This window comes from Mrakia frigida (assembly GCF_051309035.1).
Source record: "Mrakia frigida strain ATCC 22029 unplaced genomic scaffold BDY24scaffold_27, whole genome shotgun sequence".
NCBI lineage: Eukaryota > Fungi > Basidiomycota > Tremellomycetes > Cystofilobasidiales > Mrakiaceae > Mrakia > Mrakia frigida.
Genome location: NW_027481254.1, coordinates 79,724 through 104,876, shown reverse-complemented (window position 1 = coordinate 104,876; position 25,153 = coordinate 79,724). Strand labels below are relative to the sequence as shown.

At 54.2% G+C, this 25,153-nt stretch overlaps 10 protein-coding genes and 1 non-coding gene across 11 annotated transcripts; 4 read left to right on the top strand and 7 right to left on the bottom strand.

The window, feature by feature from the left end:
* Positions 1–87: 87 nt before the first annotated feature.
* Positions 88–2,286, bottom strand: BDY24DRAFT_371502 (uncharacterized protein; the record flags this gene model as incomplete). The annotated part of the gene is made up of 3 exons (XM_076638162.1): positions 88–133; positions 240–681; positions 756–2,286. 3 exons carry the CDS (start codon positions 2,284–2,286, stop codon positions 88–90), a joined length of 2,019 nt encoding a protein of 672 aa, XP_076494337.1.
* A 495-nt stretch (positions 2,287–2,781) lies between these two features.
* BDY24DRAFT_396835 (Y-family DNA polymerase) lies at positions 2,782–6,393 on the top strand. Its single transcript, XM_076641502.1, has 16 exons — positions 2,782–3,078; positions 3,203–3,235; positions 3,391–3,497; positions 3,619–3,801; positions 3,881–3,947; positions 4,016–4,161; positions 4,247–4,350; positions 4,426–4,441; positions 4,509–4,615; positions 4,700–4,754; positions 4,825–4,970; positions 5,051–5,190; positions 5,268–5,437; positions 5,524–5,793; positions 5,866–6,122; positions 6,194–6,393. Exons 1-16 carry the CDS (start codon positions 2,922–2,924, stop codon positions 6,231–6,233), a joined length of 1,998 nt encoding a protein of 665 aa, XP_076494336.1. The 5' UTR covers positions 2,782–2,921; the 3' UTR covers positions 6,234–6,393.
* A 769-nt stretch (positions 6,394–7,162) lies between these two features.
* Positions 7,163–7,941, top strand: BDY24DRAFT_353977 (guanine nucleotide-binding protein subunit gamma; the record flags this gene model as incomplete). Its single annotated transcript, XM_076637761.1, has 5 exons — positions 7,163–7,203; positions 7,300–7,363; positions 7,433–7,532; positions 7,673–7,755; positions 7,898–7,941. Exons 2-5 carry the CDS (start codon positions 7,345–7,347, stop codon positions 7,939–7,941), a joined length of 246 nt encoding a protein of 81 aa, XP_076494335.1. The 5' UTR covers positions 7,163–7,203; positions 7,300–7,344.
* Positions 7,942–8,227: 286 nt separating this feature from the next.
* Positions 8,228–10,147, bottom strand: BDY24DRAFT_396831 (uncharacterized protein). The gene is made up of 7 exons (XM_076641501.1): positions 9,943–10,147; positions 9,713–9,871; positions 9,460–9,584; positions 9,045–9,394; positions 8,760–8,957; positions 8,587–8,601; positions 8,228–8,510 (listed from the first exon to the last, which is right to left on the bottom strand). Exons 1-7 carry the CDS (start codon positions 10,129–10,131, stop codon positions 8,347–8,349), a joined length of 1,200 nt encoding a protein of 399 aa, XP_076494334.1. The 5' UTR covers positions 10,132–10,147; the 3' UTR covers positions 8,228–8,346.
* Positions 10,148–10,220: 73 nt separating this feature from the next.
* Positions 10,221–11,854, top strand: BDY24DRAFT_396829 (uncharacterized protein). The gene is made up of 4 exons (XM_076641500.1): positions 10,221–10,440; positions 10,586–10,976; positions 11,144–11,320; positions 11,481–11,854. The coding sequence occupies exons 1-4, from the start codon at positions 10,343–10,345 to the stop codon at positions 11,544–11,546; spliced, it is 732 nt and encodes a 243-aa protein (XP_076494333.1). The 5' UTR covers positions 10,221–10,342; the 3' UTR covers positions 11,547–11,854.
* A 1,114-nt stretch (positions 11,855–12,968) lies between these two features.
* On the bottom strand, positions 12,969–13,040 carry BDY24DRAFT_t82. Its single transcript has one exon. It is a non-coding gene; the product is annotated as a tRNA-Cys (tRNA).
* A 330-nt stretch (positions 13,041–13,370) lies between these two features.
* Positions 13,371–14,393, top strand: BDY24DRAFT_417240 (uncharacterized protein; the record flags this gene model as incomplete). Its single annotated transcript, XM_076643685.1, has 3 exons — positions 13,371–13,509; positions 13,584–13,636; positions 14,385–14,393. The coding sequence occupies 3 exons, from the start codon at positions 13,371–13,373 to the stop codon at positions 14,391–14,393; spliced, it is 201 nt and encodes a 66-aa protein (XP_076494332.1).
* Positions 14,394–15,852: 1,459 nt separating this feature from the next.
* BDY24DRAFT_396823 (uncharacterized protein) lies at positions 15,853–17,364 on the bottom strand. The gene is made up of 3 exons (XM_076641499.1): positions 17,223–17,364; positions 17,120–17,152; positions 15,853–17,051 (listed from the first exon to the last, which is right to left on the bottom strand). Exons 1-3 carry the CDS (start codon positions 17,324–17,326, stop codon positions 16,298–16,300), a joined length of 891 nt encoding a protein of 296 aa, XP_076494331.1. The 5' UTR covers positions 17,327–17,364; the 3' UTR covers positions 15,853–16,297.
* A 234-nt stretch (positions 17,365–17,598) lies between these two features.
* BDY24DRAFT_139895 (uncharacterized protein) lies at positions 17,599–18,498 on the bottom strand. Its single transcript, XM_076636073.1, has 2 exons — positions 18,145–18,498; positions 17,599–18,051 (listed from the first exon to the last, which is right to left on the bottom strand). Exons 1-2 carry the CDS (start codon positions 18,406–18,408, stop codon positions 17,695–17,697), a joined length of 621 nt encoding a protein of 206 aa, XP_076494330.1. The 5' UTR covers positions 18,409–18,498; the 3' UTR covers positions 17,599–17,694.
* Positions 18,499–18,647: 149 nt separating this feature from the next.
* BDY24DRAFT_443330 (uncharacterized protein) lies at positions 18,648–22,187 on the bottom strand (the record flags this gene model as incomplete). The annotated part of the gene is made up of 12 exons (XM_076644756.1): positions 18,648–19,545; positions 19,620–19,837; positions 19,919–20,021; positions 20,101–20,199; positions 20,291–20,335; positions 20,436–20,575; positions 20,663–20,813; positions 20,894–21,013; positions 21,089–21,264; positions 21,336–21,480; positions 21,566–21,834; positions 21,936–22,187. The coding sequence occupies 12 exons, from the start codon at positions 22,185–22,187 to the stop codon at positions 18,648–18,650; spliced, it is 2,616 nt and encodes an 871-aa protein (XP_076494329.1).
* A 196-nt stretch (positions 22,188–22,383) lies between these two features.
* BDY24DRAFT_443329 (uncharacterized protein) lies at positions 22,384–24,837 on the bottom strand. Its single transcript, XM_076644755.1, has 6 exons — positions 24,748–24,837; positions 24,571–24,630; positions 24,382–24,484; positions 23,215–24,292; positions 22,584–23,067; positions 22,384–22,475 (listed from the first exon to the last, which is right to left on the bottom strand). Exons 1-6 carry the CDS (start codon positions 24,783–24,785, stop codon positions 22,424–22,426), a joined length of 1,815 nt encoding a protein of 604 aa, XP_076494328.1. The 5' UTR covers positions 24,786–24,837; the 3' UTR covers positions 22,384–22,423.
* Between the last annotated feature and the right edge of the window lie 316 nt (positions 24,838–25,153).

Here is a 25,153-nt window from a genome sequence, read left to right as displayed (position 1 = left end):
TTAAACAAGCATAACTCTTTGGTTTTCAAATATTCAGAGTCCACTCGCTTTGGAAGGCAAAATACGAGCCGGTCTGCTCTCGACGCGTCAATCGAAACGACGACGCTTTGATCGATGAGGTTGGTCTCGATTTCTATACGACGAGAATCCACATAAAACAGGCTTAGTCAGCAACGTCGAATACGAGGGCGGTGGAAGCTGGAGAAGTGAGGAGAAAAGCAAAGGTTGTTTGAACTCACCGCGACGGTCCTTCACACCGATCCTCGTCCTCCTCTTCCCGACGTGAGGCTTCATCCTCCTCCTCCAGCATCCGATTTCCAACCTGACCCTCTACTTCTGGTCTCTTCTCCTCTTCCTCATCGTTCCTCTCCTGCGATCCCCGACCACGGCCCTCTCCATCCAACTCCTCCTGCCGTCCCTCCTGGTCCGTTTCCTCTCCCTCTTCTGACTCGTCCAACTCGGTCAAATCACTCTCGTTCCCCTGATCTACCAGCGCCCTATCCCTCGAGACGCAAAGCGTGCTCTCGTGCTCGTGATCAACGTCTCCCTGCCAGTATCGAGCTCGTCTTTGAGCAATAGCAGCAACTCCCAACAAGCTAGATCGAGGGACGTCGAGCAAGGTAGACCGTCCCTTTTTCTTCGTGTAGTAGCGAGTATCTTTCCTCTTGACGGCTCGGTAAACTTGAAAGCGAAGGAAGGAACAATCATCAGTCAGGCGAAGAACGAAGCGAAGGTATGAAGGAAAGAAAACTGACACGCCGAAGCACAGTGTTCGCATACAGGCCTCTCCGGATCCTTGTAGATCTGCCTATCCTCCAGCTTCGGAAACCACCTTCGGCGAGACATGGGCTTGAAGGTGAGCGCTCTCGGTGAACCGACGGGAGCTTTGGAAGCTCGACGCGCTCCGCATTGATGGCAGAACGCCTGGTCGAAAGTTCGATCCCTCGACGGTGGCGGTGGTAACGGTAAGTGAAGAGGCCTTTCGGGTCCAGTTGCGCTCGGCCGTTGATTGGGAATGTCGAGATCTTCGTAGGGAGGAGGAGGACGACGTGGAGCGTTGAAGAGAGGAGAAGAGGGTTGTCGACGGCGTTGGTGGGGTTTGGCTCTGGCTTTTCCTTTGCCTTTTCGAGGTGACGACGAGGATTGAGGAGGAGGAGACTCAGCGTCTGCGTTCGAGTCTGGGTCCACCAGGTCGAAGTCGAGGGGAGGAGGAGGAGGTTGAGCTGCGACGCGTTCCGAGCGACGGCGTTGAGGGTTGGACGAAGACGACAACGATGCTCCGGCTGCTGGTTGAGGAGATCCCTGTTTAGGTGGAGGGGTGAATCGATCTCGGGGTCGAGGAGGAGATGCTGCTGGCGGGGGGTTGGGCCGAGGTTGAGGTTGGACGACGAGGACGACGGGAGGGTTGAGCTGTTCGGCTTCTACTGCTGCAACGACGGCTAAAACTCGCGAAGAACGTGGGATTGGGGGTAGAAGAGGAGGATGTAGTGGTGCTGGTGCTGGCTGGATGATGTTTGATTGTTGGAGGAGGGGGAGAGGAGGCACGTCGTCGAGCGGGAGAGGGATCGAAGGTTCGATGTGATCGTCGTTGGGAGGAGGAGATGCTGGCTCTCTTGGAGATGGAAGAGAGGCTGTTTTGGTTGTTCGAGAGGGACGGGGGGCGACGGAAGGCATAGGTGGTAGGTTCGGTGAAGGTCGAGGGAGAGGTTGGCCGCCGTCTGGAGGTTGCAGCTGAGGTCTGAGAGGAGTGTTTGCTGGTGAGCATCGAGGTAGAGGTTGAGGAGGAGGAGCCGTTGGACGAGGTGATGTTGAGCGAGCGAAAGGGTTTGGACCTCTTGAGGAAGTAGAACGAGCAGCGGCGACGGGAGGAAGGGGCTTTGGAGGTTCGACGCGTTCTTGGATGGAGAGGAGAGGAGGAGGTGTTTGAGTTGCTGCAGCGACGGCTGAAGGTGGTGAAGAAGGGTGACGATTCGCTGCTCCCGGTACTGTTGGAGCCAATCGCACGACCGGAAGAGGGGGAGGAGCTGCTACGACGGGTTGAGCGGCAGCTGGAGGGACGACGGGGTTGCGAGGAGGAAGAGGAGGAGGTTGAAGGTTGCGCAACCATCTCTCCCGCTCCAGGGACTTGAGAAGCGCCAACGTCGATTCTATCCGAGCCTGCTCTAGATGATCTTCGTTGTCGTGGTAGTAGGATTCGACGAGAGCGAGGGTGAGGAGAGGAGGAACCTGAAGAAAAGACGAGATGGAAACGGTCAGCCTGAGGGCGAGGGGAAGAACGACAGACATTTAGGAGACTGACCAGTCGGCGATGTACCAGTTCCATGGTCTCCGCGTGATCTCTGTTGCGGTGATTTCGGAGGAAGAGTCTCTCGAACTGAAGGTAGAACTCTCGAGGGGAAGGGCTGAAAACCGAAAGTCGAGTCGGGGAGGGAGAGGGTCAGCTCGAGTTCATGCGAGCTCTGTAGGAAGACAGCCGCTAGAACAAGCTCCAGGGGAGGCAGGACTGACTACCGGTGTTGACCTTGAGCTTCCTCTCCAGCTTCAGGAGGTGCAGGATCTCGAGGCGGGCTGGAAAGCAGAGGGAGAGGAGATGAGAGAAGGAGGGAAAAACGGTGAGCTCGAGCTCAAACGACACCCTCCCCTCCAAACCTTCCAACCGTAAAGCCGCAAGATAAACTGCATACCCTTCATCCCTATCAACGTTCCTTTCCTCTTGCTCCATAGCTAAGCTCTAAAAAAAGCGTCCGCTGGGTGTCGTGAGGGTTGGGGGGAAAGGGAGCCAAACTCCTGTCCCTCCCTCCCTCTTCCTCCAACCAACCACGTTGTCGCCCTTTTATCCTTTCCTCTTCCAAAAGACCACCAGCTCTCTCTTTCCGAGACTCTCTTACTCATCGATCACAACCGCCTCAAGACGGCTCCCCATGAGCAACGGTCAACAACAACAAGCTCAGAGGGCGTCCTCCTCGACGTCGAACGGTGGAGCTCATCAAGTCTCGAGAGCTTCCTCCTCTTCATCCAAGGTGCCTTCCTCCACGCCGATATCAGACTCCATGCTGAGGAGAATGGCAGGTCAGAGTGGTGAGCATCATTTTTATGTAGTAGCTCGTGTTGGGGCGAGGAGAAGAAGGTCAAATAACTGGGAGGAAGGAGCTGTTCGAGCTGAGTTGACCCTTCGTTCTCCACATTGCTCTCCTTCTTCCAGTCAACAAAGCTGGGCTCAACATCGATCAGAGTGGTGAGTTTAAGTCCTGTCTCGTTCATTAGTCGCTGTCGCTGGAGGATTCAGCGTTGAAGAGCGACGAGTAAGGAAAGGTGGAGGAGAAGGAACGAGCTCGCGTTGAGCTTCGCTGAATCAATCGCCTCTTCCAATCGTGCCTTCCTTCTCTGCAGAGATCAACAAGATCATCGCCGAAGCCTCGAAGGGCTCGAAGTTTTACGAGAACGAGAGGGTCAAGGATGAACTACTAGGAAGGAAGATCCAAGCGACTTTGCAGAAGGTGCGTCTCTTGCTCCCTCCCTCCCGTTCACGTCCTCTACCTCGAGCCCGTCTTCCGCCTCTCCGTTCTCAAAGTTGTTTTCCACTCGAAGAGGCTGACTCGTTTACGGTCTCGATCTTAGAGAGACTTCCTCCTCCTTACAGCCGACATCCCAAGACTCGAAGCAGAGTGCGACAAGATCATCGATTTTCTCGAGTCCACCAGAGATCTCAGCAGAACGATTGTTCACGTAGATCTGGATGCCTTCTTTGCTTCGGTCGAAGAGCTCGCCGATCCATCGTTGAAGGGAATCGCTTTTGGAGTTGTAAGTAGAACACAATCTTTCTCTCGAGCACGCGTCTCTCTTTCTGACCGTCCTTTCCTCGTTGGTTTCTTCGGTCTAGGGTGGTGGTGTGCTCACGACGGCAAGCTACGAAGCTAGGAAGTTCGGAGTCCGAAGTGGAATGGCTGGTGTGTCTCCTCGTCTCCTCCTCTCTCCAAACCTCGACTGATCGCGCTCCTCACGTTTCGTCGTCCAGGTTTCGTCGCCAGGAAGCTCTGTCCTCACATTAAGCTCGTCAAACCCAACTTTACCGAGTACAACAAATGGTCTCATAAGGTCTTCTCGGTCGCTCGACGCTATGACCCAAATCTCGCGAAGGCGGGGTGTGACGAAGGTTATCTGGTTAATTCTTCTTCCCGTCTTGCCTCAAGTTCTGGAGCTTCTTCAAGCTTACGACGTCGTCTTTCAACTCAAATTCTCGTACCAGGATATCACCGAGTACATGGACGAGCACGAAAGGTCTGCCGAGGACGTCGTTCAGCACTTCCGAGCTGCCTGTGTGAAGGAGACTGGGTTAACTGTTTCTGCTGGGTGAGCGAGCGTTTCTCTCGTCTGTCGACCTCTCGAGACAAAAACACTAATCGATCGCTCATTTTCATCTGGCAGAATCGCTCCCAACAAGGTTCGTCGACGTCTCGCTCTTTTCTCGACGTGTCGCTGACCAGTTCCTCCGTTCTCGTCACTCTCAGATGCTCGCCAAGATCTGCTCCGACATCAACAAGCCCAACGGACAGTTTTCGCTCGATTTCAACGCCGACGCCGTCAAGGAATTCACTCGAACGCTCAAGATCAGAAAGTGAGTTCAGTTCCGAGACTCATCTTTGGTTCGCCTTTCTCGCCGCTGACTCTTCACTCTCCTCTCTCCTATTCTCGGTTTCAGGGTTCCAGGAATTGGAAAGGTCTCGGAGAGGATTCTCGAGTCGCTAGGGATCATCGTTCGTCGCCCGTTCTCCTCCTTCGAAATCAGAACTCAAGCTGATCGCTCTCCCTTGTCCTCTTCGCCAGACCTGTGGAGACATCTTCACCCATCGAGGAGTCCTGCATCTCCTGGACTACGGTGTCACAGATCTTCTCCGATCGGCTCTCGGCTGCTGCTCGAACAACGTCGAGCCGGGGAAGAGGAGTGATCGGAAGAGTGTTGGAGTCGAGTCGTGAGTTCCTTCCTTTCCCACAATCTTGCTTCGACCGACTCTGATCCTCGAATGGCACCTTCTTCTCTCCCATTCCGTAGTACCTTCAGGGACATGACCAAACGAGAAGATCTCGTCAAGAAACTCGAGGAAATCGCCGACGAGCTCACGGAACATCTCACGAGTCTTCGTTTCGTTGGAAGGACGCTTCAGTTCAAGTACAAGACGCACGAGTACAAGCGTGAGTGTATTCGAGTCGATTATCGATTATCGAACACATCCTTCTCCTTGCTGACCGTCTCCCTTCCTTTCTTGCAGCATTTACGAGGAACAAGACGATCTCTGGCGAATTCCGCGGAAAGGAGGAGATTCTCCGAGTTGGCCTTGCTCTTCTCGAGAAGGAGTTGCCCCTGAGGATCCGATTGATGGGTCTGAGAGTCATGAATCTTCGGGATCTCGATCTGGAGAAGAAGGGAGGACTGGACGGAGTGAGTTTTCCGCACTCTCTTTCGACGCGTCTCCGATTCGACGAAGCTGATCGCTGACTCCCTCTTACCCTTCCTCCCCCGATCAGTTCGTCACTCGATCCCCACCGAAGAAGCCCAAGGCCACGAACACCAAGCCTCGAGCAACCTCGGAGGAAGGATCGGACAGCCAGAACGCCATCGCTCTCTCGGACGACGAAGGAGGAGACAGCGACGAGGATGGGATGAAGAAGTTTGGAGACGAGGCTTTGCTTGCTGATGAGCTCGAGGTGAACGAAGATGGATTTAGATTGGAGACGCCGGACATTGCAGAGGAGGGGGGGGAGCAGGTTGAGCCTCAGACATGTCCTGTTTGCTCGGTGCGTTCGTTTCCCTCGACCTCTCGCTCTTCTGGCTCATACTGACCCTCTTCCTTCTTCGTACATCTACAGCACATCTTCAAACCCACCTCTTCCAACGAAGAAGTCAACTCTCACGTCGACTTCTGTCTCTCAAGAGACACGATCTCCTCGCTCGCTTCCTCCTCGTCCAACAACAACAACTCCAAACCGTCGTCGATGGCCGGCAAGAAGAGGTCGTCGAAGGATTCCGAGATCATCGTTGTGGACGACGACGTGGAGGAGGATCCCGGACCGTCGACAAAGAAACCAAAGAAGGCAGAGAAGAAGGTCGTCGAGCCTCTCAACGCGTGAGTCTCTCTTTTTATCTCTTCTTTCCCTAAACAAGCTCTCGCGCTGACTGTCCTCTCGTCTTTTGTAGCTTTGAAAAGATGATGAACGCTCAGAAGTCTCGTTCCTAGCTGGCTCTCCCTTTCTTTTCCTTGTACTCGTCGCGTCTGGTCTCGTTTCGGATACCTCTTTTGCTTTCTTCCCTTTCTCTCTCTCTCTTTTGACTTTAACGACATTCACGACACCCTAGCCCTTATGACCCTTTCTTTCACGATGATGATTTCACCTTGCACGATGGTCTCGTGCGCCCCTTGCGTCGCGTCGAAAGTGGGAAGTCGTCGTCGTCGCTCTTACTTAAGATCGCGAAGCAGTCGCTCCTCCGAGGGAGTAGCTGAGAGTCCATACCTACATTCATAGCGTGTGAGAACTACATTTTCCAACCCTCTTTAAAGTCTCACCTGACGAGGGAAAGGAAGGAGTGGAGACGGACGCGTCGTTGCTATTTTGACCGTGCTCTCCCTTCCTTTGGCCCACTTCACATCACTCCCACTAAAAACGTATCATTGTTCCTTGTGAATCCTTCCGTGCATCTGAGCTCTTCTCTCTCTGGTTTCTGTCCTCCCGTCGCGTCTCCTTCCAGCAAACGCCCCCCTCGTCCTGTCTGGCTTAAATCGTCAAGCGCCCTGTTTGATCTCTGTTCCTTCGAAGCTCACCGACTAGCTCTCTCCACCCAGCCACGTACGCCTTGACCTGCGAAGAGGGAGAAAACTTCCTACCAAACAAACCTCAGATCTCGACGAGCTCTCGATGGTGATCGACGGTCGCCTCCTTCTCACTTTTCTTCCCTTCAGAAGAATCTTCGTGCAAACTTTCTTCGTCGAACATGCGCCTCTTCCTCGCCCTCGGGTCTCCTCAAAAGAGGTCTCGGTAAGTATGAACAGGGAAGGGAAGGAAAGGCGTCGCTCGTCCCTCTTTTGGCTTCGACAGAAGTGAGCGAGCTCAAGAAGGCACTCTCTTTCTTTGAAACCTCCAGCTCTTCGTTTGACCTCCAACCACGACAGGCTCATTCTTATCGACCTTCGTCTACTCTCGCCCAGATCAGTGAGTCTCATCGCTGTGGGAAGGAGGAGCAAACGAGGGAGAAGAGAAAAAGAGCTGACCTTCCTCCCTCCCTTGTTCCTCCTCCGCCTCCTCCAGCTTCCCTCTCCCTCTCTTCCCTCCCCTTCAACTCCACTCACCAACATGTCGGCCAACAAACAGAGTGAGATTCATCTCCTCTACCCCCTGTGTCCTGCTTTCGAGAAAACGCTACTCACTCTCGTTCCAACAGCCATGGCAGATCTCAAACTCAAGCGACTCACCGAGCATAAAGATAAACTCAAGGAGGATCTCTACAGGCCGATGATGAAAGTTTCTGAATCCTCAGACCTGTAAGTCCTTACTTTCAACCTCATCGAGAAGACGAGGCTCTCTATCCTTTGCTCATGTCGAGAGAGGAGCGAGAAGAGAGGAGGGAGGGAGGAGCACGAGCTGACCTCTCTCTTGGTTTTGAGTTTTTTCAACGTTACAGATTGATCCAGTTCTGCAAGACTACCAAGGATCCCCTCGTTCCTAGCGTTTGGGGTCCCGTCCCTAAGAGTGAGGATAGATTCGGTGAGTTCAGCTCTCGTTCTTCTGAGAAACGAGAAGAGAAGAGGTGCGAGGGTGAGGGGTCGGGGAGATCGACCCTTCGACTTTATCCTTCGAGAGCTGATTTAGTTCTGGTCTTTCCTTCGTTGGTTTCGTGGTCGCTCAGCTCCTCAACCAGCTCCAGGAGGAGGATGCTGCGTCGTCGCTTGAGCTTCTTGAACATCACGCCGTTCTCGTTCTCGACTCGTCCGTCGCTCGGTTCGCCCCTTGGCCCTGCCTGCCTGTCGGTCCTTCACTCTCTCTCGTCCTCCTTCGATTCTTCACGCGCATCTCGTAGTACCTCTCTCTTTGGCTCTCTCTCTTTCGTCTTCGTTTCCCGCTTGTTTATTTCTAGTACCTCTCGCTCACGTCCCGCTCGTCGCTCTCTCTTCTCTCTCTCCCTTTCGTTTCCTCTCTCACCCTCGCATCGCATACCTACCTCTTTCCAGCTCCTCCCTTCTCCTTCGATAACTTTAACCATCCATACCAACGAACACTCTACTCTAACGATATCTATGTTTCTCTCTCACTCTCTTCTATCCTCCCACTCGTCTCATCTCGTCCTCATCACCTCTTTCAAGCTATCACCCCCTCCTTCCTCAACACCCACTCCACCCCCTCCTCCACGTCCGAAACGATCTTCGTAGGTGTGTGAGCGGGAGGGACGCCGGAGGAAGGTCGGAAGACTCCCGTGGAGACCAGAAGGGAGGAGAGACCGTTGATGTTGGCGCCTTGGATGTCTGGGAACGGATATGAGAGAGAGGGTGGGTTGGTCAGAGATGGGAAGGGAAAAGATGGAGATTGAAAGGGACGAACCTGAAGCGGGGTTATCTGTTGAGTTGAGAACAAGAACGAACGAAACCGAGAAACGAAACGAAGGACGACGCGTCAGGTTCAGCCTCGCCCCTCTCTCGCGCTCCTCCTCCCTCGCCCGTTCCCTTCCCCCTTCTCCCCCAACCCCAACCCAAAACAAAAGTCCCCTCACTCACCTCCAACCATCCAAACGTTCTTGTATCCTCCCTCCCCTCCAGCCTTTGCAACACGTCCCAACCCCATCCCCTTCCTATGCGAATCCAGCATGACCTTCACGAAATCGTACGTCGTCTTGTGAGGTTTTCCCAGCTGGGTAGAGACGATTTCCTGTCCGGTGGATTCCTTGTGGATGGTGAGGAGGGAGGATTTAAAAGCTGCCGAGAGAAGCGACGCGTCGACGGAAAGGGGAGTCAGTTTGGTCGGACGAGGGAAGTTGGGTTTGTAAACAGTATGATACTCACCTCCAGCTCCATATCTAGCCAAAGGGTAATCACTCCCCCACACCAAATCAGGATTACAAAAGTACACCTCGACCTCCTGCTCTCCCTCCTTCCTCACCGTTCCCAGCACGCCTCCCTCGCTCGCAATGAGCTCCGACATCACACTCGCGTCCAATCCCCAGTCCCTGGAATCGTGCAGGACGACGATCGCTTTGAAAGCGACGTTGGAGAAGGGTTTCGCGTCTGGCGAGTCGGGAGCGGGCGGGAGGATGGTGAAGGGGAGGTCGGAGGGAACGAGCGTTCGGAACGGCCAGAGGGAGGGGAGCGAACGGAGGAGGTCGAGCGGGGTGTAGGGTTGGGTGAGACCGTAGCTGAAGAGATGAGGGTTCAGCAAAAGCGACGAGGGACGGGAAAGACAAGAGAGATGGGAGCTCACGAGAGTGCGACCTTCCTGCAATGATCGTCCTTCCCTCCGATCACCAACACGGGTGAATCGGCGAATTTAGAGACGAGAAGATGACGGAGGGGAGTGTGGGATTGGACGAGTTGGTTGGCAAGGATCTGAATCGTCGTGGTCAGACGACGAGGAGAGGGATGGAAGAGATGGGTGAGCTCGACCGATCTCCTTCGTTTTCTTCCTTCTCGCACGCACGCAAGATCGATAGGAACGAAAGTAAAGGCCAACTCACATTCACTTCCAACTCTTCCGAAAGAGCCTTACACCTGTCCTGTTCGGGCATTCCTCCTCCGTTGGTGCAGAGGAGGTAAGGGATCTGGTTGGCATCGAGAAGGGCGAGAGCTCGTTTGGCTCCTTCAAAGACGATCTCCCCTTTTTTGAGGACGCCGTCCTGTGTGTAGAATTGACAGAACGAGGAGATCAGCTCTCGAGGATGCAGGGATGAGTTCTTGGTCAACTCACGATATCAAAAACGAAAGAAACGTCCCCTCGAGGTGAGGAAGACGGGAGACGTCGAGAAGGAGGAGGAGGTTGCGAGTTGAGAGACCTCGACGAGAAAGAGGTAGACTGAAGAGCTCCTCTCGATATCGACGATCCTCCTAGGCGTGGTAGAGATCTACAAGATGGAGTAAGGAAGAGAGAGAAGGACATATTTCTCGGTGCTGGTCGTTGGGAGGGAAGGGACCTCCTTCGTGAGCTTTGAAACGCTTCGTTTCGTCCTTCATCCTCTTTGCTCCCAACACCCACGAACACCTCCCCCCAACCCCAATCTTCTATAACCGTTTCGCCCACCATACTCAACCACTTCAAGAACGCTTTTTCGGGTCCCAACAACCCTTTCTCTTCTTCTTCCTCGTCCAACATGGCCGCCTCCTCCTCCTCTGCTTCTTCCTCTGCTCCTTCAGCTCCTCCAGCTCCTAGAGGTCCCATCACGCTCACCATCAAATGGGGAAAGGAGAAGTGAGTACAGGGTTCTCGTTGATCGAGATTGATCTTATCTTATTTCTACAAGAGCAGCCGAAGAACTGAACGAGCTGACCTCTCCTCCTCTTCCTCCTTCCCTCCTCCTCACCTCCTTCCACGTCTTCTCTCTGCTCCCTCTCAGACTCTTTGTCCCCCTCCCTCTCCCTCCCTTCTCTACCACTCTCCTTGCTCTCCGCTCCCAACTCTCTCAACTCACTTCGCTCCCTCCTCAATCGTTCAAACTCGTCTTCGCCGGAGGAGTCATGACGGACGATAAACTGCTCCTCTCCCAGTACGGAATCAAGGACGGTTCCACTCTTGCCATCATCGGGAAACCAGGAGCGAAGGAACAGATCATGAACGTAGAGAGGGAACTTGGAGCGGCGAGGCAGGCTGGGGGAGCTGGAGGAGAGAAGAAGAAGGGTGCAGGAGAGCAGTTGCAGACTCAACCCAAGTTGGTGGAGAGTATTCGAGCGAAGGTGAAGGCTACGAGGGAAGCGCTGGGAGGGCAGGTGGAGGAGTTCGAGGAGGCTGTGAGTCAGGTTTTACTCTGTGTGACTTTTGTCGTTGGAAGAGAGGAGGAGCGTCGTTTCATGCGAGCTTTCGAGCTCACCCACTCTCTCCCTTCCCTTCCCTCCCTTTCTTCCCTCCCTCTCCTTCCCACCTACCTTTCCACTCCTCTTATCTATCATTTCCCCAGGCCGCCAACGGACCCGTCCCCACACCTTCCACCCCAGCCTACGCGACCCTTCAAAAGCAACATGCTACGCTCGGAGAACAGCTCCTCCAGCTCCTCCTTTGGCTCGATGGAGTGCAGTGCCCGGCGACGTGGGAGGAGGCAAGGAGGGAGAGGAAGGAGGGAGTTAGGGATGTGCAGGTGAGTCAATTCGTTTGGGATTTCGAACGGTTGGAGGGAGGAAGGGAGGGAAGAGGCGAGGCGAGGGCGAACGTGTTCAAGCTCGAGCTCAAGGTGCTGACTCTTAGCGTTTCTTCCTTTCCTCCCCCTTCTCCCCGTGTTCTCGTTTATCGCTATGCAGGGCTGGCTGGATCGAGTCGACAAGGCCTGGAAGGGAGCCAAGGATCGTGCGGCTCACTCGTCGTAAAACCGAACGTCTTCGACGACGCGGAAACACTTAGAAGACGTCGATTCCGGGGTGCGATCTAGATGTGCTTTAGGATCCTTTTGAAGTGTGTTTATGGACGAGGTGAAAGGGAGAGCTGAGGGGAAAGGGGGAACGTTTGAGCGGGGAGAGAGGAGGAAAGCGAGAAGACGCGTCGAAACGGAGGAGCGCGAGGGAAGGGAAAGAATGACCAGTCAAGCTCCTGACCTTTTTCTTGTCCTTGGAAGAGGGGGGTGGGAGCCATGCACTAGAGAAAGGAAGCCTGTGTTCGTTGATGAATGGTTGAGGAGAGGAGGTGAGCTCGCGTTTCTTCGAGGAAAAGAAGGGTCTCCTTTCTTTCGTTTTTTATATCGTTAACGTCCATCTCAGTCGAGACCGCTCTTGAGAGATAGACACTGAGATGCTCAGCTGGTGCCGAGAAGGCCATAATTTCCTTGATAGAAGGGGGAGAGGCGAGGGGAGGAGATGCGACGCGTCGAACTGATTCCAACCGTCTCGAGAGGAGAGAGTCTACACCAGTAGAGGTAGGACCCGATGCCGTTCGTACTGGTTCCACCAGGTGTGGAGGAAACGGGACAGACGAACGGGCATCAGGCAGGTCGGCTTTGAGACGCGTCGTCAGATGAAGAACAAGCGAGCGAAAAAAAGGAGACGAGGTGGTTTGGGCTTGGATCCTTTGCTCGAAGTACTCGAGTAACTCCTTGAGTTGGATCAACTGAACATGACGCGTGCAACTGAAGATGAAGAAATTGAGGGGAGGGGGAAAGGAGGTGAGCTCAGGTTCGACTAGTTTTGACTTTCTTGGGGGCAGTTCTCCTTCGATCGCTCCTCGCCATCTCAAGAAGGGTTCACCAGATATACTAACTGGTTTGGATGACTCGAAACCGAGGCAGGTTTTTCTCAGTACGAGTTAGCGAGCTGTATGCGCAAGGAGGAAGGGATGAACGACGCTCTTTTGTTCGGGTTCTGCTTGACAGCAAGAGCGGGATGATCTAGAGTCTGTTTGTCCCACTGGTAGAGAGGTGGGAAGACCAGAACAAGGAGAGAGACAACGGTCGGACGGTCATGGTTTGAAGAGAGAGACAGATGAAGAGATGAGCTGGACCCAAGACCGCGAGCTCCTCGACGTCGAGGCCTCGACCTCCCTCCCGCGCGTTCTCGAAATCGGGGACCTCGACTGTATGCGTCTCTCTTTTCTTTCCTCCCTCCCTCCCATCCTTCGCGATCGACTTCAGTGGGATAGAGATCAGACTCGTACCTCCCTCCTCGTCCCAAAATAGCGCGTGGAAAATGTGAGGAAAATGTAAACTCAAGGGAGAAAACGTGGGATCACGTCCCTCCGTTCCCCTCCCCCTTCCTTCCCCGCCCGACCACCAACCATAGTTGGAACTGGCAAAAAGTAGAAGAGAACAACCAGGGTCGAACTAGTGACCTAAGGTGTTGCAAACCTTCGCTCTACCACTGAGCTATGTCCTCAACCGGGGGGTTGAACCAGTGACCAAGGCGACTTTTGATTTTTGCCAGGCTGAAATCGAAGCCGCTATGCCATAGGTTCTTTTGATACGACGAGTCAGAGTACATGTACGATATGTAAGTTTAGAAGGAAGTATTTTTCCCTCGACTCATCCCCTCTTCCCCTTCCTCTTCTCTGCCCTCGCCCTTCTGAAGACGTTGATCCTCACCATCCCACGATCATTCTCAGAGGTCGCAGACGATCCTCCAAGGAAAAAAGGGGAGTTCATTGTTACTAACTCGACGGTCGAGAAGCGAGAACCCCGCGGCGATCGCCCCTTTCCCTTCACCACCATGTCCGCCGAAGAAGAAGCCCTTTTGGAAGACCTCATCGCCATCGACGATAGGCTCCTAGCTCTCTGTGCAGAACTGGAAGCTCTGGAAGACGAGGAGGACGATAGCGACGATGAAGAGGAGCAGAACGAGTCATTGAGTGCGTCCTTGTCTTTGAATCGAGGTCTCTCAAAGCTGACGCCCCCCCCTCCTCCCTCTTTCTCTTTCACTCAGCCATCGACAAAGTCACCAACCGAGTCGTTAACGAGTTCTACAAGAAAGCCATCGTAGACGGAGGCTACATCGAAATCGACGGGATTCAGATTAAAGCAGGGCGAGGGCGAGGGGAGGCGAGGGACGCGTCGTCGTTGTGGTTGTTTTCGGAGTCGATCGGCTCTTTCGTACTCCTGTTGCTTATATTCCTGTTAATCCATCCAAGACGGAGTTGGAGAGGGAGAAGGGGATGGCCTCAAGGGGCGGAGCTTGCTGTTCGTGGGCCTCTCTTCTTCCCTTCTTTCTTCTTTTGACAAGCTTCTTCTTCTGCTGAAACGCATCTCTTTGGATCTCGAGAGGAGTTGGACGCTCTGTTTGTGACCGCAAAGGAGATAGGCACGGAGGACGAAAGTTGACCGGGTGCGACGCGAGAGGAGAGGGGAGGGCTGAGGAGGCAGGGGGTTTAGGTATATGTAAGAAGGTGGGTGTTTAGTCTCAAGGCGGAACGGGGAGGAGGTCTTTGAGTGCTTTAAAGATGGAGGGGAGGAAGTGAAACTGGTTAAGAGCGGTTGAGGTATCCTATTGAACCGACGCGTCGTGTGTCCTTTTCCTCTTTTCCGTTTGAGTTTGGTCTCTCAAGCTGGTGAGAGTTCGAATGTCATGCTAGATACTATAATCTGGCCGTCAGATAAGTACGAGGAGGTGGTAAACAGCTAGCGAACAGGGGAACTCGGTGAGCGACGCGTCCAATCGATGCAGATCGGGGAGGAGGAACGGCGAAGAGACGAAATCTGACGTCTGTACTTCGGTTCCTATTCGAAGGAGGTTTGATTTAGCTCATTTTGGTGAAGCGACGATCTAATCCCGAAGAAGGGTGAGACGACCCAAGAGCGACGCGAAGAACGGCGACCTTAACAAAACGAACGAGGGGCCGTTCATCCTTAACGCCGACGATCAAGAAGAAAAGAAAAAACTCACCTCGCTGACCTGACTCCTCCAACTCGCCCGAAAAAGGGCCTCTCCACCTCCCAAGCTGCTGAACTGCCCTCTCCGTTTTCTCCTTCTGCTTCTCCGTTCGCCCCACCAACATGATCGACCCTCTCTGCATCCCTGCCAGCCCCAACCTCATCTGATGGATATCCAAAACGTGGAGGAAGGCGAGCGGATGGTGAGACAGAGGAGAGAAAGGAGGAGAGAGGCGAAGTTAAGGACCCGTCGGACGTCTCGGGTTTGAAAGTCGAGCAAGGCGAGTCATTCCTTCAAAGGTACCTGACACGAAGAGGAGGGTGCCATCGAACTCGAGGATGTCCAGTTGCTTCCAAGAGGAGAGGAAGGGGTGAGGCTGAAGGATGGCCTCGTCGACCAAGTCAGTGTTGAGGAAAAGAGGAGGCGACGCGTCTCGGTTTGGTCCTCCTGAGATGGTGTAGGAGCAGCGAGTTGGGTTGAGGTGAGGGAGGAGGTCGGAGAGGAGCCTTCGAAGGATGTTCTGGTTCCGGTAGTGGACGGAGATGTGGAGTTCGTCGAGGGGGGGGAGAGGAACCGGGGATTCGTGAGGGAAAGACGGAAAGCAAGGGTTCGGTCGTTGGGTTGATGAGGAGCGACGAGAAGTTGACGGTGAGGCTTTTTTTAAATCTGGTTGGGAGATAAGAGGGGGTTGATTCGAGGCAGGGTCTGAGAGAAAGGGGGGATGATCAACCCAGCTCAATGAAACGGACGCGTCAGAGCTCTTCAACGTCTCCCTCTCTTCCCTTTCCCCAAACAAGCACTCCAGCTGCTTCAGCGACCTAACTTCCACATTTCGATACAAAGAGGTTGACGACGCTTCCAGCAGCTCGTACGAGACTCGAGCGAGGGAAGCGAGAGCTGGAGCATCCGACGCGTGGATGATTTGGACGAGGACGTCCCAGAGGAGGCGTGGAAGGGGGCGACGTTGCTGAAGAGAGGTGAGTCGAATGTCAGGGAAGCTCTTAGATGCGAACGGGAAGTGGTCTGACCTCGGATCACGTCGTAGAAGGGGCAAAGGGAAACATCGCTGCGAAGAAGAAAACGAACGAAATCAGCTTCAGCCTTTCTTCTTTCCCCTCCTTCCTTGCAGATCGTCTCGTTCGGGAACTCAGCTGGTATAGAATAACCAGAACTATGAGCGGGGCAAGGAAGGAGATGGTGGTCGGAAGAAAGAAAGGAACCACGCTGCTACCTGAGATTCGAGCTCGCTTGACTTCGAGCCCTCCCTTCGGTTTCTCGTGGTCGTCTCTCTTTCAATCTTGCATCTTCTCGCCCGCGACCGAAGTTCAGAGAAAGAGCGTGTATCACAGAGAGGCTAGAACGGGAAATGAAGAAAAGCAAAGCAAAGCGAAAAGCGACGGACTGCTCTGATCAACGAACGAAGCACGACTCGACGCGACCCAAAACGAGGAGAGGGAGAAAGCAGTAGAGAACAAAAGGTAAAGACGGATCGAGAGAGATGAATAAGGCTGACACGCAACGTCCGTAGATGTGGATGGAGGATTGAATGGAGGGCGAGAGGAATGGGGAGGAAAAGGAAGGAAAGGAGGACGCGCGACTGTTTCGATTTATCTCCAAGTACAGAAAAAAAACGTTGAAAAGCTCGAAAAGTATCGTAAAGTATCGTTAAAACAGGTAAAAAGAGAAGGGAACGAAAGCAAACTCCTCGGCGCGTCGAGGACTCACCTCCCTCCTTCAATCCTCCTCCGCCGTCCCCCCATCTCTCCTCCTCACAAGCGAAGCTCTCTCCTTCCTCCCCTGATGCTCCAACTTCTTCCTAGTCCAATCCAACTTCTCCAACTCTCCCATCTCCCTCCCTGACCCATCTCCTCTCGCCATCCACCTCTCCGTCCTCTCGAAGCAGAACGAACACGCGACTCTCCCTTCGACCCTCCTGAACCCCTGAGAGCTCGAAGGATCCTGTTCGGCGAGACCGAGAGCTCGGAAGTACTCGGACTCTTCCTCTCCTGTTCCGCACCAGAAGCAGAAGGGGGAGGACGAAGGGAGGGAGGAGGGTGCGACGCCGAGTTGAAGGAAGGAGGGTGGTTCGAATTCAGAGTCCGAGTCGGAGTCGAGAGGAGTTTGGTTTTGGGAGTGGTGGATGGGAGCAGAAGTAGAGGATTGTGGTTGTTGTTGGTGCTGGTGCTGGTGCTTGCGAGAAGGGTTGAGATTGGAGCTGAATTCCGACGCGACCGTCGGAGTCCCAGTCGCGTCACCGCTCCCGAGGAGGTCTTGATACTCCGAGATCTTCCTCCTATATCGATGCTCGATTGACAAAACGTTTCGACGAGGGTGCTGGAAGTATCAAGGAGGAGATGGGAAGGCGAGATGAGAATCTCGACGCGAAGGAGAAGACGACGAAGAGAGATGAAACAAACCAAGGCAAACATCTTCTCGGCTGCTTCCAGAGACGTCCTGCTGGTCTTGAGGCATGTCTGGAAGTCGGATTCTTCTTGATCGGTGTACGTTGGGCGAGGAGGACGTCTGGAAGAATGAAAGACGGAGGAGTCAGTAGTCGAAGCGACTTCTCGACGGAAAGAAGAGAAACTGACGCTGATTCAGTGTTCGAGAAGGTTTGGGCTCTCCTGAAGGAACAAATGTCAGACACAACCTCGGGGTCGTGAACATAACGAGAAAGATCGTTGCGGAACTCACTTCGAAACCTGCTTCTCCTTCTCCTTTCCTTTTCTCTCCCCGTCCCACTGCTTCGACTCCTCCTTCGCTCTCCCTTTTCCGTTCCCACCTCGAAGAGTATCCATCCTTGAGTCGAACTTGTCCTTCCAGTTTCGGTGGTGCTCCCGGCAGGCAGCTCCAGATCGACGAGTGTGCTGGGAGGATCGAAAGGCAAAAGACGCGACGAGGATTGCAGCTCGGAGAAAACGAGAAGATCCTGATGGGAGACTCACCTCTGTTCTAGCGAACCTATCGAAAGCATCCCGGCCGTTCTGATCTCGACGAGTGTAGTTCTCCAAGGGGAGAAGGAACCGAGCGAGAGCGTCGTTCTCGGAGTCGAGCCATCGTCCGACGGTCGGGAGGTTGGGAAGCTTGCCACTGCAAGGAAAGGTCAAAGAGTAAAGAAGAGTCGAGGAGTGAGCATCACATCGCGCGTAGAAGAAGGAAGAGCTACTCACCTCGTTCTCTCCTCTGTATGGCTTCCATCTTCGTCCTCGCCGAACCCTTCCATCTCCTCCTCCTCGTCCTCCTCCCTCCCTTTCCCCTTTGCTCGCTCCTCCCTCCTCCTCTTGAGGTCCTCCTTCGCGTCAACGAACAAGAAATCTTCCTCTGGTTCCCACGATGACCACATGATACATTGCTTTAGCCACTGGTAGGTGACGAGCAAGGGAAGGCGAGCGGGAGAAGAGGAAGAGGAGGAGGAGGCGAGTTGAAGGACGACGTCTCCGAATTTGGATTCAGGGTCGAGGACGAAATGAGTGGGTTCGAAGAGGTTGGAGGTGATTTGAGGTGGGTTGCCGTTGGTGAGAGTCTGGAGTGAGGAGAGAAAGGATGGTCAGGATGAAGGGAGGTGGTAAAACGGAGGAGGAGGAGGAGGAGGAACTAGAGGAAGAGTCGAGCTCACCGAGAGGTTCTCGTTCAGTCTAAGATTCGTTTGGGTAGCGAGAGGATCCAGGTAGAGAAGGAATCCGTTCGGCCAGACTGGTTTGGAGCTTGAGAGTGAAGCTGAGGGAGTAGAGGAGTTGTCATTGGGTTGGGAAGCGGAGGGGAAGGGGAGAGGAGGAGGAGGAGGAGGGTGTTGAGCTTGAGGTTGGAGGGGTTGTTTCGTCGACGGACCTGTTTCGAAAGGTCCCTTCTCCTCTAGCTGGGGGATGGTAGAGTCCGACATGGTTGAGAGCTTGATCGAGAAGAGCTACCGAAGGCTGAGATCGAGAAGGGCGGAGATCTGGAAGAGACGGGGCAAGAAGGTGGTGGCTGGTGTTCAACTTGAAACGAGGTCCTTTTCTTTCCTTTTGCTCGACCTTGCTGCATCTTTTCGACGATATTTGCATGCGAGTAGAGGAAGTAATTATATGAGCTAGATCATAAACTAAGGCAAAATCGAAAAAAGCGAGCGAAATCAAGCGATCAAACAGGCGCTCCGACGACCGACCTGCTCCTCTCCCACACTCCTCTCTCACTCAACTTATCCCTCACCCAAGACAGCTTCTCCAACTCTCCCATACCCGAAACTCCCCTCACAAACTCCCCACCGCCCCTCAGACTCCTCTCGAACCATCCTGAGCATCCCGAACACACCAACTTCGCCTCAATCCTCACCAGCGCTCCGGAAGGAGAACTCGGAGCAGCGAGATGGAAGGCCGAGTAGGTAGGTCCTTTGTCGTTACCACAGAACCAGCAGAAGGGAGAGGGAGGGGTGTACGACGATGGAGTGGTTCCGAGTAGAAGGAACGAGGGAGGTTCTCGAGGCGACGCGGGAGGATTCGACGTCGGGGAGAAGGAGGCCTGGTAGGGCATGACCTGAGGAGGAACGAAGGCGGGAGGGTAGTGGTGATTAATAGGCCGGTTCTGCTGATGGTGGGAAGAGAGAAGAGGGGCGGGTGGTCGAAGGGAGATAGGTGGCTTGGAACTCGACGCGACCATGAACACGCTCGTTCCCTCGTTCCTCTGCGGGTTTTCCGATCTAGGCCTCTTCCTCTGCATCTCGGACTCGTCTTCTGATGGCTTCGGTACGTCCGCGTCTCGTCGTCTCGTCGTCGAGGGAACGTAGGAGGACGAAGGTCTCGCCTCTGAGTGTTGAGAGACGTTCGACGCGACGGAAGGCGAAGCAGCCGAATGAGAGGCAGGATCGAGGTTTCGAGTGGAGGATGATGAGATGGAAGGGGACGTCCTGTCGAGTTGCATGCTGTTGGTGGTGACGGTGGAGGAGGAAGCGACGGCGAGGAAGGGTTGGGGAACGTCGGTAGAAGACGAGCGAGGGAAGCTGTTCGAGTACGCTTGAGAGAATGAGGTCGGAGGGGGATATCTGTGAAGGGAAGAGATGTTAAGAGTGTCAGAGAGAGGGGAAGAAGATTTAAAAAAGCGAAAGTCAGAACTAACGACGACGCGACGAGCTTCGGATCCCTCGGAGCGACAGAAACAGGCTTCTCGACGTTTGCTCTCCCGGCGATCTGGCTATTTCCTCTCTCCTCGGACTTCTCGGCTCGATCAGCTTGTCGAGGTCGACCTGCAGGTTGATGAGCAGACCTGTCGTCGGCGAAGTGCTTCTTGTTGGCAGAGACGTAGCTTCTGATGGTGGAAGCCTTTCGATGAGGATACTACGCGAAAAAAGAAGAGGTGAAGCAGGTCAGAATCGAGTGTCGGACGAAATAGCGGGAGAAGTGGGAGGTTGGACGAACGACGGCGGAGAACTTCTTCGAAGCTTCAGTGACGGTTTTCGACTCTCGCAGGAATCGACGTAGATCGGCGTTCTCTCTAGCGGGATACCAGTGACCTCGACCTCTGTGAAAGAAGAGGTAGATGAAGGACAAACTAGTCAGAGGCAGAAAGAGAAGAAGGAGAACGCGTTTGGTCGACTTACGGCTTTTTCGTCGTCCTCCTTTCGCGTTCGTAGTCGTCGCTGTCGTCTTCAAAGTCGGAGTCGTCCTCGGAAGACTCGCTCGGTAAAGCCTCGTCACCACTGAAAGAAAGTAGAACAAATCGAAACGAGGTCAGCTCCAGTGTGTTAGACGGGGAGAGGAAAGGCGACACGTCGTTGAACTCGCCTCGACACCGTTCCTCTCTTCTTCCTTCCGACGTTCGTAGCAGCGGCATCACTAAGAACCACAAAGGAAACAGACTTGAGTCAGCTTAGGCGGAAACAGGAAGCGCAACGACGGTCGCAGCTCGAACGCAGAAGACGGAACTCGCACTCACGGCGACGTCTCGACCTCGTTCCCTTCCTTCCCATCTTCATGCGACGTCCCCTCAGTCTTGAGCTTCGCAACCAGATCGTCGATGGTTGTCCTAAATTTCTTGTAGTGCGATCTGCAGGCTGTATCGGATCGGCGAGTGTTCTAACGAGGGAGAAGCGACCGACGAGAAAACGAAGAGTGAGCTCAAAAGTCCGTCTCTGGGCGATACGAGAGGAACGACAGAGGTACCTTAGTGGTAGAAAAGCTATCAAACATGTCGAGACCGTTCTCGTCCTTTGTCGTGTAGTGATCAGGATCGGACGAGGAGAGGAAGAGAGCGAGGGAGTCGTTCTCCGATTGGGTCCAGGGTCCAATGGCAGGAGGCTTGGACGGCTTGACGCTGGGAGAAGAGTGAGGAACGGAGAAGGTCAGTCCCTGGTCCTGTCTCGGATTCGAGAAGGAGATACTGAAAATGCTCACTCGACGTGCTTTCCCTTTCCCTTCCCCTTCGACTCGACTGCTTTCTCCAAAGCCGGCTTCTCGACCGCAGCGACTCTCGCTCGAGTTCGACGGCCAATGTTCTCAGGCTCGGCACTTTGACTCGAGAAAACAACGGCGGAAAGGTCCAAGGTCAGCCTCGTCTCGAGGAGAGGAGAGACGCGCCGTTCAACTCACCTCACAACACCCTCCCTCTCCTTCCCCTTTCCCTTCGTATCCTTCATTTCAGACGCAGCAGATCTAGCAGCCAGTGTGACTGCTTCCTCTCTCAACTGCAAGACTCGGTAGTCGAAGAAAGCGTCTCTTCTGAGTTGATGATGCTTCCTGCATTCGTCGGCCGTTCGTTGAGTAGACTGACGAAGAGAGAACGAAGGAGGATCAGCGCTCTGCACCCACAAAGAAGGAAGCTATCGAAAAGACGTACTGTTTCCTTGACGTATCGATCGAGGACGTCTTGTCCGGTCTCGTCGAGAGCTGAGAGGTCGTCCAACGAAGAGAGGAATCGAGCGAGGTCTTCGTCCTCCGGAGCGGGCCATCGTTCCTCGAGTACAGGGTTTCCTCCATCGAGCCTGTTTGGAAGCGAAGACGAACGGACGGCTTGATGAGAGAGGAGCGAACAAGAAGACGGAGGTGAGGACGAAAGAGCGGGCTCACTCGACTGTCTGCCGGTTCGAGTCCTCCTTGATCTCTCCATCCAGCTGCTTCCCTCCGACTGACGGCTTGAAGAGGTATCCAGCCTCAGGTTCCCAGGTGGCATTGAGGATCGACTGGTAGATCCATTCGAGCGTGACGACGTGTTGGATTCGAGGGGAGGGAAGGAGGAGAGAGAGCGCGTCTCCAAAGGTGGAAGAAGAGTCGAGGATGACGTGAGTTGCTGCATCCATCGAAAGAGTAACGAGAGGAGTGATGGAAGGGTGCTGAGTCTATGGGAGGGAAAGGGAGAGCATATAGTCAGACGAGGAGGGCTCGAAAGGAGGAAGGAAGGTATCGAAATGGGAGGAGCGAGCGCGAGCAGTCGACGAACAGAAAGCTCTTGACCGAGTCTTACAGCTCGTTCTGAAGTTGGATCGAAGAAGAGAGTGAAGCCTGAAGGCCATTGAGGTCGAGAACGGTCCGAGTTGGGAGGAGAGGGAACGTCGTTGATGGGCTGAGAGGGAGATTGGGAGGGGAGGGAGGGAGGGACGCCGTGTTGAGCTTCGTCCGAGGTGGAAGGAAGGAAGAGGACACCCTCGACAGGGCTCGTAGGACCCGTTGCTGCTGATGGGAGGTTTGACATAGTTTGAGGACGAGGATTTACTGAGGTTCGAACTCAAGGAGAAGGATTCCCATGGACGGGAGGGAGGAGAAGGAGATGGTTGGAGAGAGCCTTCGAAGCTCTGTCTTTCCCTCGCGTCCCTCTTCCCCTCTCGCCTCTTCTATTCCTTCCTCAGTCAATAAGTCTCAAGAAAGTCATGAAGTATTTGGTTATAAATCTCGTATAATATTGCAACCGAGCAAGGAGCGTCTCGAGCCCTACTTCGTTCGCCGTCGCTTGCTCGACGCGGAATGAGGTTGATCTCGGTTTCTGCTCGACGCAAGATAAAACGAGGGCCAGTCAGTTAATCGAAAGGAAGGAGAGGACTGAGATAGAGAGTCAGGGAGCGGATGAGAGAACGAGAAATGGAAGACTCACCTCGAAGGTCCCTCGCATCGATCCTCGTCCTCCTCGTCCTCGTCGCCCTCCCTCGACGCATCCTCGTCCTTCGACGTACCATCTCCCTCTTCCTCCCCAGGTCCCTTCTTCCCATCGTCATCACCTCCACTGTTCTCCCCATCCTCATCGTCCTCCAAATCAGTGAGGTCGCTCTCCTCTCCAAAATCCTCCGCCGTCCCCTCCTCGCCTTTCCCCTTCCTCCCTCCTCTCTTCTGAACTCCAACCCTCCTCTTCTCCTCCGGCTCGTGATCTGCTTCCGTTCCGTGATGGAGAGCTCGTGTGTTGGGGCGGTCGTGCTTGAGATCTCCCATGAAGTATTTCTGCCTCCAGACGGCGAGACCTTGTTCGACTCCAACGGACGGGGAGCGAGGAACGTCAAGAAGCGTATAGCCGCGAGGCTGTTTCTTGAGACCTGGGATCCTGACGACGTCTTTTGGGAGCTTCTTCATGACCTTTTGCCAGACTGATGAGAGAAGAGAGAGAAGCCGAAAGAGCAGTCGCGTCAGAAAATCAGCTTCACGATGAGTCGACGCGACGACGACGGAGACGTGAGGCCAGCGCAATGGTTCGAAGCGCGTAGGAAAAAATCAAATAATATATGAACACTCACATATGTTGATACAACCCTCGCACAAAACCCTGTGCTTATCCTCAAACTCCTCCCAATTCGGCACGAACTCCTTGTACCACTTCTCATCCTGCATCCTCCCCCAGGTCCGATCGTAGTCCAACGGCCTTCTCCAGCCACAGTTCGAGCAGAACTTCCAGTCCAAACGTTCGTCGAGGGAAAGAGGAGGGGGAGGACCTGCACTCTTGGGTCGAAGAGGTCGCTTCAGCCACCGCTGACCCTCTCCCTTCTTCTTCTTCTCGACGGGATGAGGTCTGGGTTTCGGAGAAGACCTTCCGTACTTTCCCGGCTTCCTTTTGCGAGAGAAGGGTGACTGAAGGGGCAAGGACTGGCTGTCCGAGTCGTCCGAGTCGGAGGAGGGAGGAAGTTGAGGACGAGGAGGTTGAGCGCCGACGCGACTTGATGTACGACGACCGTTTGTTTGGGAGGAAGAGGCCTCCGAGCCTTCTCTGACTGCTGTTGGCGCTGCTTCTGAGATCCAGGATGGAGGAGGGATGGGTGCTGGTGCTGCTGGCTCGACTGGAGGGTTGTGGTGAGGAGGAAGAGGAGGAGGGAGAGGATCCGCTGCCGCCGCGAAGGCTGCTTCCAACGCTCTGGAACGAATGGCATTTGGCTGAGGTTGAGGTCGAGGTTGAGGAGGAAGAGAGGCGGCAAGGTAAGGCGAAGTCGAGCGCGCGAAAGGATTTGGGCGTCGAGGAGGAGGGAGGAGTTCGATAGGAGGCGGAGGAGGAGGGTTGGGAGATTGGAGGCGATTTGGAGCGAAGGCAGGACCAGGAAGATCTTCTGCTACTGCGACTGGTGGAGGAGTAGGAAGTCGAGCAACCACCTCTTCGGGCTTGGGAGGAAGAGGCAGCAACGGTGGGTTTGGAGGAGGAGGAGAAGAGACTCGACCGACGACGGGGGGAAGGGGAGGAGGAGGCCGATTGGCGAGGAGAGTGGAGAGATTGCGACGTCGAAGCTGGCTTGCGAGTTGTTGAATTGATTCCTGGAAGGCAAGCCATAGAGGCAACTCGTGGTGGGCGTAGTATGAGTGAACGAGGTCGAGGGAGAGGGGAGGAACCTGCGAAGAAAAGGACGATGAAGGTCACTGAACTGAGCTCACGGCTCGACCAAGCTCGATCTGTAGAAGAAATCGAGGAAGTGACCTACCAGTTGTCGATGTACTTGTTCTAGAGTCCAGTCAAGGTTTCCATCCAAACGGTTCTCTACGAAGAGGGTCTCGAACTGGAGGTAGAACTCCTGAGGAGATGGACTGAAGGGGAGGAAGGAAGGAAACGAGGTGAGCTTTGCAGCTCCCATACTGCAGCAGAGCTGAGCTTGAATCTGGATTGAACTTACTCATAGTCTTGGAGATCATCTTGAGCATCTCCTGATGGAGCAGCAGGAGCTGGTAAGGCACTGAAGGGAAGAAAAGAGCGAAGGGAAAAAGAAGGGGAAGGAGGAGCGTGAGCTCGAGCGACCTTCTCTGGGTTTCGCCTTTGCCCTAGCCTTCGAGAGCGAAAAGCTGCGACTCACGCTCGTTCCTGTCGAGAAGAAGGTTCTTCTTTGACCATCTCTGATCCGAGTTGCGAGTTCTTTGGGCTGTCGTGACGGTTGAGGGAGAACGGATCATTCGAATCAAGAGGAGAACTTAGGAGTGGAGAGGGAGAAATAATATACGGGCTTCGTTTCTTTTGGTTCGGATCTACAGAATGAGTTGTTTAAATCCTTGTGTCTGTAAGTATCGGTCGTTCTATCTAAGCATACAAAGTTAAAGGATCAGACATCGAACGCGTCGCGTCCGAACGTGACCGAGCCATTCGAGCCTGCCCTCCTTTCAGTGAGTTGTTGCTGAACCGAAATCGAGACTATCAGAGGGTGTGTATTCTTCTCGATGATAGCTCTCTCTCTCTCTCTCTCTCGCAACAGCGCAACAGAAAAA